Below are 10,247 nucleotides of genomic sequence, written 5' to 3' on the forward strand. Positions count from 1 at the left end.
TTGGATAAAAGTAGTATATACTCAATAAATACAGTATGTATCCATTCTTTCTTGGGACATAAAAAAATGTATGGATTATTTTTTTGGTGTTAAACAGTGCATGCACATTTGTTTTATCTTCTCTGGCTGTTTGTTTCTTGCGATTAGGTATATCCAAGATGAAGTATCGGCTCAGATTCATTAAGATTTACTGCTCCAGACTTAAATTATTTGACTGGTTCAGATTCATCAACAGTCCATTTTATTTACATAAAAGCATATATAGTCGTAACTATGTGCATAGAAGACCCATATACTTTGCCAATGCAATGAAAAAAAATCACAGCAGCGACCCAACTGAGTAGGAAGAAAAACTTGGTCACAACCGCGGATAAATCTTCACAGCAGCGACCCAACATATTTAAAGATATACTACATTGATATAGACAGTAAAAGTGTACCTATATGTGTGTAATCCAGAATTCAGAGTCGACATCAATGGGTGTCTCGTGTTTTTGAGTACAACTATCTGGTTCTTCACCTGCACACGAGAATACACCAACCCCCTTCTAGCAAGCAAGCCATCGATAACAGTTTGGTACCCTTCAGCACTCATCACCACACCATTATACGTTCCTGCTGCACATTGCTCAATGCACAATTCTAACAAGCAAGCACTATTAGCATCACTCCATTGGGCTCGATTGCTTTGGCTCACCAGGGGACCTCCGGAGCTCGCTAACTCCTCCACATCATCCTCCAATTCTTCATCACCATTGTCGAAGGGGCCGCCGGAGCCGGATGCTTGCCCACGGACGGCACTCCTCGGAGCCCGGCGGCTGGGTGCCGCGGCGGCCGAGTTGGCGCGCTGCCGAATGTCGCCGCCATGGAACGCCATCCTGGTGCGCTGGTTACGGCGGCTGGGTGCCGCGGAGGCCGAGTTGGCGCGCTGCCGAACACCGCCGCCTGCCCCCGACAACGACCCGTCGAGGAACACACCACTGTTTGCTCCGCGACCGGCTGTTGCCGACAAGGAGCCGCCGAAGTTCAGTCGCCGGGCGTAGGGTGGGCGATAGGGAGGGAGCCCGGAGCCCCTGACGCGCCCAGGGAGGGAGCTCATCATCGTTGCTCTGGAGGAAGGCTCCGTAGAGCCCAAGCCCCGGGAACCCCTCCGACGCCGGGGCTTGCGAGTTGAGGTCAAGATCGGTATGGGTAGCGGGGCCGCTTGCCGTCGGCTGCGAACCCCACGCATCGAAGCCGTCTCCGTCCATCGCTGGTGCTCTGCTCCAAGCTATACTACCTGAACCAGAAGAGAAGAATCAGTAGCGCATTCAGGAAGTGCTACAAGCAAGCCGAACTCAACACCGCACACGCAGTCGTGCTCTTCTGCGGAATAAGTAATCTTGTCCATGTTAACTTATGAGATACATTTCTAACTTTGATTATTTATAACAGCTAGTGCATAACAAAAATGAAATTGTACCAAAATATTATTTAATGATGAAGTATTGAGTTGATTACACTATATAGATCAGCTCTTCGTTTCTTAATGCTCTAAATTTGCACAAGAACATCTGCAACAAGAGAAGGGGCTGAACATCTGCAGCTCACTAGGTAACTAAACAGAAGTATCCAGCCACACCGCTGCTCACTAGCTAACTAATCGGAAGTTCCGCCAACATATCTAGCTACTCTTGCTGACTTGCTGCACAGACGGACGCCTACGAGGAGGGAGAGCACGAGTACAGAAGGAACGGACGGACTCACCTCTCGCTGGATCCCTAGTAGATGCGCCGCCTCCGCGCACAAGAGAGAGAGAGAGAGAGAAACGACCGGGAGCGGGGCGAGCTTCGGACGGGGAGGGCGAGCGGTGACCGGAGGAGGGCGAACGCCGTCCAGAGGAGGTCGCGCCTTGGGCGGGCAGCGCGGCGGCCGACGCTTGGATGGGCGGCGCGGTGGGGAACGGGAGGTGTGCGCGAGGGACGGAGGGATCTGATGTGGGAGGCGATTTTTTAGTTATTCTTTTTGTGGGCCCCGGAAAAACTAGCCCAACTAACACCCCTCCACCGGGATACTTTTTTTTTTACATGGGTTATTAGAGGCAACTAACTGAAACTAACCCATCTGTTTGGATCCTTTTGAGCTATTTGAGCCCAAAACAACTCAAACTAACACTAACTCTAGGATCCAAACAGGGCCACAGTTAGAGCACGGCAGCTGCGCTGTCGGGTGCCACGGCGTGCACGGTACACCACCACGGCAGTTGACAGTTGAGTAGGCGGCCATCGGGTCCAACCCAGCGAGGCAGCCCGCTCCCGGCGGCCAAAGCAACGCAACACACGCAACGCACGCGCGCGGCGACAGTTCCGCTCTCGCCCGGCCGCCCGGTGGTCTCCTCACTTTCCTTTGTCCGTCCGCTCTCTTTCCCAATCATTCCCCTCTCGCCATCGCTTCCTCCGCCAGCCACCCCGCCCTCCATCCACCTGCTCCGCTCCTCTGTGCGCACCCAACCCACGGCCCCGGGATCGGACCCCCGTCCCCAGATCCGCTCCGCGCATCCGACCTAGCTCTACCCTTTGCTCCGCTCTTCGGCCGGGGAGCAGCAGCAGCGGGCGAGGGCGAGGGGATGGAGGGCCTGGCGCAGCGCGCGGCGCTGCTGCGGGACTCGCTCGGGAAGAGCCAGGCGGCCACCGACGCCGTCGTCTCCATCCTCGGCTCCTTCGACAGCCGCCTCTCCGCGCTCGACGCCGCCATGCGCCCCATCCAGCTCCGCACCCACGCCGTCCGCACCGCCCACGAGAACATCGACCGCACCCTCCGCTCCGCAGACGTCATCCTCACACAGTTCGACCGCACCAGAGAGGTACTGTCTCTCCCCCCAACGATCCAGCCCCCTCCCCTCCCTGCCCCCCGCACGCTCTCGGATCCCCATTGCATTGCGTTGCTGCTGGAACCGTGGCCGGCAGGCGATCGAGTGTGGGGAAAGTTTTGTGTTTGGTGGCGTGATCACTCCATTCTACTAGTACATCTCAAGCTGTTGAGTGCAAGCAAGCTTAGTGTCAGTTACCCAATTATAGCTTTTTGTACTTGGAATTGTCGATTTTCCTTCCCATGGGAAATTCCATGTCATTAGGCTTGAGGAAAACTTGGTTGTTTTTGGTGTGATCAGTCCATTCTGTTGTGCTACATCTCAGTGTGTCCAGTGCAAGCTTAACTAGTGTCAGTTAGTAACCAGTAAGCTTCTGCGTCGAATGGAGGTAAATTTAGTGTGCCCACCAGTATTTAGTTCAAAGATGAGCTAAATACCAGTGACCACTAAGTTTACACCTACTCCAAGTCTCCAGGTGGAGACTATACCTTTTGGTAGCTTAAATCGTTCGACGTGGTTCTTCATGGTTCCGTAAGGGAGTCTCCTGAAAAATTAGCTACTCTTAGTATCTCTTTGCTGATATAATGTTATCTGTATGTAACGCACGTGCAGGCAGAGCGCGAAATACAAAAAGGTCCTAATGAGAACCTCCAGGGTTTCCTCGACGCGGTCGACCGGCTGCGCAGCATCGAGCGCTTCTTCAGCTCCAATAGGAGCTACAGCAGCAGCGACCGGGTGCTCAGCCACGTGAACGGCCTCCTCTCCAAGGCCCTGGTGAAGATGGAAGGTGAATTCCAGAACCAGTTGACTCAGCGCAGGTCCGTGTCTCATCATCCATTTAAATTGCTATTTTTGTCTCGACGTTGTCTAACTCTTGCATGGTGCGCGCACCCTCTTAAATAAATGGTCCAGCAAACCGATGGAGCCTGACCGTCTTTTCGACTGCCTTCCGAGTACGCTTCGGCCATCAGCCGAGTCTCGGTCTGAAGGTGGGAAACACCCGCCAGGTGGCGCGCAATCTGATAACCATGAAACCGCGGAGGCTGCCGTATACAAGCCTCCTGCACTTATTGAGCCCAAGTTTGTTCCTTTGCTTGCTAAATTGGCACAGCAGCTGGTCCAAGCTGGATGCCAACAGCAATGTGCAGAAATATACAGGTAAGCGGAGCTAGACTGGTTATAATTCTCCTTTCTCGTTCATGCGAATAAGTACAATAGAAAACTTTTCGCGTGATTGTGCGACGCGAAATGAAGCTCTACCTTTAGATATACTTTGGGTAAGGAAATAAACTGGGTAAATTCAATAGTTCACACAATAATAAATCATCACATAATGAATGCTGCTAATATGATATAGTCTTGCTTTTGGATTCAAGCGGTCAACAGAAATTTCAGAGGCAGCTGATAGTTCTAAGTTGTTTTAGACCATTTATAGAAACAAAATAATTATGAAAGGTTTGGGGTGATATAATGTTTTGGGGACAGGCAGCGTTTATATGCATGTCTATAGTTACACAGATATGTCTGGCATTGATCGTAAGAAACTTCCTGATACGACAGTCATGGATAGGTATAAGGATGAATCCTTCCAAATTGGATAAGATAATTCTTACTATCTTTCTTTCTCTCAATTGAACAAGTAATTGGAAAATAAAACAGGAAGTACAAAAATGAGTAATAAACCCCAGTATATATTTCTACGATTCAATTCAACATTTTGTTCATTCGGGTTTGGTTGTGTCATAGTTCTTATGGCGGCGTTGAGCGAGCATTGTGCCTATGTTTAGTGCAATGACAGGTTAAGCGATGCCTAGGCGCGCTTAAGCGTTTTGTACGAACGTCTTACAGACAGGAACAAGGGCACCCAAAAAAACAATTTTCAAAGCATGTATTAAGCCTAAAATCACAAGCATGTTGGGGGAGGAGAGATGAGGGGGAGCTAGATGTCAGGGAAGGGGAAGAAAGCTGGCAGCGGCGAGGTCGGGGAAGCCACCATGCTCCAGCCTAGACGAGGAGGAGCCCGAGATTGGGGAAGAGGGGGAAGGACTGGTGGCGAGGTCGGGGAAGGGGAGCTCAAGGTCCAGCGGCGGGAAGATGGGTAGTGAGATCGGGGGAGAAAGCCCCACATCTGGTGGCACAAGGTCGCCTTGCTCTCCTCTGTTTCTCCCACCCTGCTCTCCTTTGTCTAACCCTAGGTGTCCGAGCGCTTTTTTCAACGTTTACCCCAAAAGTGAAGCGGTAGGCCTTGCGCTCAGCAGCGCTCCGCTAGGGGTACGCTCAATTTTCATTGCTTATAGTTGGAATTAGCTTTGCGTTCGATGAACTGCATTTATCATTTTATCCTTTATTAAGTGGTTCCAGTGAGAGTTATCAACTTTAACATAAAAAGGAAAATAGGTAATAGCATCTTTTTAATGACGAAATATTCTTGGCTTTCATGTTACCTTCAATGCTCAGGCACTTTACATCTCTAAATACTGAATTAGCCCCTCACAATTCATTAATATGTATTGTAAATCCTTGCCCCTGTAGACAAAAAAAAAACAGATATAATGTCGTGTTAAAGAACACAGAAATTACCACAGCAAAATAAGATTTCAGCAATAGAACACTAGAAAGTTGCCTCTCCATTTCAGCCATTTTACTTGCTGAAACATATTCTCCTTTTATATGCAGCGAAGCTCGTGCTTCAGCTTTAGAGTCGAGTTTGAAGAACTTGGGTGTTGAGAAACTGAGTAAAGATGAAGTGCAGAAAATGCCTTGGGAGATTTTGGAGTCTAAAATAGGGAACTGGATTCATTTCATGCGAATTGCTGTAAGGATCTTTCTCAAACCCTACTAAATAGCACTATAGCTTGCGTTTGTTGACACATGCTGCTTGAAACAGGTGAAACTTCTTTTCGCTGGGGAACGCCAGCTCTGTGACCAAGTTTTTCAATGTAGCCAATCTTTAAGGGATAAGTGCTTTTCTGCAATAACCAAGAACAGTTTGGCTACTCTACTCAGCTTTGGTGAGGCAATTGCTATGAGTAAAAGATCACCGGAGAAATTGTTTGTTCTGCTAGACATGTATGAGATAATGTGTGAACTTCAAACAGAGGTATATTTTTATTCAGACCATGCTTGTTTCACTGGCTAACGAGTGCACTTGTGTGCATAATGATAACAGCGGATACCAAATATACAATTCATCTGTTTGCAGTTGACACAAATGCTTATTCACTTGTGCCACCTTGAAAAGATTTCCTGCACTAACTGCCTTAACAGTTTGATTTGCTTTGGCTGGAGACATTTGAGCAATCATTGAATGTCGCATATGGTTACGGAAAAACAACAATTTCCGTCTGCAACTATTCAAATACTTATGATAGTACTCATGTGTTACACTTTGATGCCATACTTCTATCATTGAAGTGTTGGGCCATTTGTATTTGAGTATACCTTTTATGCATAAAATATGTTTTTCACCATGGCTTTGTTGTTCAGACTTTGATATCCATTTTAACTTGACAAATCTTGTAGGAAGATTGTAGACTTGTAGTGTAAATTCAATGTGAATTTATTCTTATATATAGCGGTAAGCATGGAAGTAACTAAAAGATTCATCTTTCAATTGACTGTAGATTGACACCATCTTTGTTGGAGAATCATGCTCTCAAATGCGTGACTCTGCACTCAGTCTGACAAAATGTTTAGCACAAACTGCACAGAAGACTTTCAGTGATTTCGAAGAAGCTGTCGAGAAGGATGCAACAAAGAATATTCATACTGATGGAACAGTTCATCCTTTGACAAGCTATGTGATTAACTATGTTAAATTTTTATTTGAGTAAGTGTCTAATCACCTGCACTTTGTTTTTGGCAATTGCATAGGTGTATGGTCATACTTTCATGTGTTCTTTCTAAAGTTTATCCACTGGGTTATGTTGATATTTGTGTTATGCACCTCGCTGCTGTTAGATTTGAACCTTTTCTGTAGCTTTCTACTTCACCAAAAAAAAAAACAAAAAAAGGGCAACCTGGTGCATGTAGCTCCCGCTTGCGCAGGGTCCAGGGAAGGGTCCGACCACTTTGGGTCTATAGTACGCAGCCTTTCCCTACATTTCTGTAAGAGGCTGTTTCCAGGACTTGAACCCATGACCTCATGGTCACAAGGCAGCAGCTTTACCACTTCACCAAAAAAAAAAACAGACTTCCATTTTTACAGCTGTTTCAGTAATCAGAACAGATAGATCTACTTGTAGTTGTAGGTGAAACTTCATCTATTCCAGTCTTGTAAAGGTAGTGTTGAGACACTTCCAGTATTTCAGCTACTATCTCTGTTTCTAAATGTAAGACGTCTTGGCAGTTTAAATTGAACTGCCAAAACGTCTTATATTTAGGAACAGAGGGTGTATTATTTAATGCCCTTCCAGGCTGTGTTGGTTCTAGTAGTAGTAACTCCCTATCCATGTTATCTTTCAACATGTCACTTCTTGCTTCAGCTTCACAAAATAAAGGAACAACAGTAAGTAAATAATGACCTCAATCTGCTACTCTTGGTGCAGCTATCAATCAACTCTGAAACAGCTCTTCCAGGAATTCAAAAGGGAAGATGGATCAGGTTCTGAGCTGGCATCTGTGACCATGAGTATTATGCAAGCTTTACAAAATAATTTGGATGCAAAAGCAAAACAATACAAGGATCCTGCATTGATGCACATCTTTTTGATGAATAACATTCATTATATTGTTAAATCTGTCCGCAGGTATGCTCTTTATGAAGTACAAGTAAAAGTCATAATGAGTTTGTAAGAGTGTGAGTTTAGTCTAATGCTCTCTTTCCTTTCTTGCAGATCAGAAGCCAAGGATTTATTGGGCGATGACTGGATTCAAAGACATCGAAGGATTGTACAGCAAAATGCAAACCAATATAGAAGGGTTGCTTGGTCAAAGGTTCGTTGGCCAGAAATCTTCGATTAGAACTCATTGTGCCTATTTCTCTTGCATTTTGATGCCATCTTGTTGAAGCCTTTTCAGCCTCGTAAATAAATGTTCTCACTAAGAACTGTGAGTCCAAACTAACACTTGAAAATCTTATATCTATGTAGCTACTGTCTCTGAATATATAGGAGGAATCCAGAGATAATTAATGGCCTTAAACATACTAATAGTAATGCACTTCATAGCATGGAAAATCCAATTGACTTATTTGTTTTGCCGAGCCTTATTCTTTGTTGCTGAGGTATGATCGTGGTTAGGATTGTTGATTGATGTATATGTTCAGAAGGAAATTTTTGTGGCTTGAGTGTATCACTAGCTTTGGTCACCACTTTACCTGTTAGCATGTAAAAGACGATAATACTGCTTAGAAACTGAAAGTACATTTGGAAGAAATTGTAAAAGTGTAGGTAGTAAATATTTATGCGCACTGCCTTATTTTAGTTTGTTCCAATGTTGTAGGTGTTGCAATGCCTCTCGGGTCAAGGTTTGACTTCATCAGGAGGTAGTGGTCAAGTAGGAAGCGAAGGTGGCAATAGCAGTGGAGCTTCAAGAACAGCTGTGAAAGAGAGGTTGGCACATATGCCCTGAATATTTCAGCCTACTTTACTGTCTCTATGGTCTATTATTCCATACTGACATATTGTTTTCCTCCATGATGGTATCAGATTCAGGTCTTTCAATCTGCAATTTGAAGAGATTTATCAAAAGCAGTGTGGCTGGTCTGTTCCAGATTCAGAGTTGCGTGAGTCATTGAGACTGGCAGTTGCAGAAATTCTGTTACCCGCGTACAGATCCTTCCAAAAACGCTTCGGGTATTTTTCTTGGCACACATTGACACCTCATGCTCATAAACAGTGAATTTCAATGCGTCGACCCGAACCCGAGCTGTACATGCTTTTTGTTCTGAACCCTGGTGGCAGTATCTTAAATCTAGCCTTGTGCCACATTTTCTATATGGTATCTACTAACGTTAAAAATATATTCATTTACATCAGCATTAGAATAAACACAGTTAATCCATTTATTCCTATACCCTGTTGCACTTGCCACCTGGCAGCCATTTAGCTTATTTATTATCCTTTTTTTTGTGTGTGTTGATTAGACATTTAGACCTGAATCCCGAACATGCAGGTTAGGCTAGCTTATATTTGTTTGTGGTGAAAATTAACAACACATCATTTTTTGAGGGTTGGCTCATCACTATTTTCCGACCGACATGTTTAATCTCGTGAAATAACCTTCTTTTGGTGTTACTTGTTTACGAACATAGATGTTCGTTTCTCAAGATTTCTTTCAAAAACTGTTCTGTCTCAAGGTTGTAGCTCCTAGCTTCTAGTTCATCTGTAATTGTGTATGCGTATAAAATCTCTTTGTCGAATTGCAGGCCTCTCATCGAGAACAGCAAAGCGCCTGGGAAGTACGTCAAGCACACGCCCGAGCAGCTTGAGCTGTTCCTGGGCAACCTATTCGAGGGGAAACAAGAACGTCCTTGATAGCCGCGTCGCTACCCGCCGCGCTCTGTGTGGGTGCGACGATATTGCTGTAAATTAGACCCCTGGTTTGTCCATGTGACTGACTCCAACTGCATCGGCCCTTGCCTCGGTGCATGGTCTTTTGTACAGAGTGTAAGGTCTAGCTGTATGTCTTGCCTTGCTTATCAGAGTAGTAGGTGGTTTCGATGTGCTGAGATTCTTTTTGTTCTTTTGGGGGGGATTGGAATGCTGAAATTCTTGTTAGCATGTTCAGTACTGGTGGTGTGCAGCAGTCCAGCGTCGACGTAGTTCGTCGGTGTTTCCCTGTTCGGCCTTGTAGTTCTGCGTAGTGGTAATAAAGTTGACCAGAGTGATCAGATCAGTGGCTCGGTTATGGATTGTTGTATTATAGTTGACCGCAGTGATGAGTTTGAGCTATTGTGCATTTGCTCTGGTCTCCTTGTGACTTCTGGTCTTTGAAACTTTCTCCCAGGACTGGTTCAGAGGAATTGCTTTCTTTTGTCTACTTGAACAAGCCATGTTAGGATCCTTGTGGTGGAAGCAATCCTGATGGTTATGTCAGGGTGTTTCATGTGAAATTTACACATGTGCCACTATTATTTATTGGAGGCAATTTCAAATTCGTAATTACATGGATATGGATGGCATGTTCTTATTTAGGGAAAGCCGGCAACTTTATTCACTGGATAAATTTTTTATATGTTTGCTAATTGCGCTAAAGTATAATCAGCCCTTCTATGTTGAGAAGTTGCTTCCTAGTGGCAAGAAGGCGTGGGTGTTGAACTCCTTCCTTGACATCATGTATCGCATCTTTCATAACCCATTTCCACACATTGGTGACAAGGACAAGGTGCATGCCCATCTTGTGGATATGATGCTCATTTGTGAGGAGGTCCGCCACTCTCAGTCGCAACCACTTGATG

The 10,247-nt window shown here is 45.5% G+C and overlaps 1 protein-coding gene across 1 annotated transcript; it reads left to right on the plus strand.

The window, feature by feature from the left end:
* Positions 1-2,423: 2,423 nt before the first annotated feature.
* LOC123191107 (exocyst complex component EXO70A1) lies at positions 2,424-9,751 on the plus strand. Its single transcript, XM_044603888.1, has 11 exons — positions 2,424-2,842; positions 3,461-3,666; positions 3,761-4,006; positions 5,525-5,663; positions 5,736-5,948; positions 6,472-6,677; positions 7,396-7,596; positions 7,684-7,783; positions 8,291-8,400; positions 8,497-8,643; positions 9,216-9,751. Exons 1-11 carry the CDS (start codon positions 2,606-2,608, stop codon positions 9,322-9,324), a joined length of 1,914 nt encoding a protein of 637 aa, XP_044459823.1. The 5' UTR covers positions 2,424-2,605; the 3' UTR covers positions 9,325-9,751.
* Positions 9,752-10,247: the final 496 nt, after the last annotated feature.

Source organism: Triticum aestivum, chromosome 2A, assembly GCF_018294505.1.
Source record: "Triticum aestivum cultivar Chinese Spring chromosome 2A, IWGSC CS RefSeq v2.1, whole genome shotgun sequence".
NCBI classification, from domain to species: domain Eukaryota; kingdom Viridiplantae; phylum Streptophyta; class Magnoliopsida; order Poales; family Poaceae; genus Triticum; species Triticum aestivum.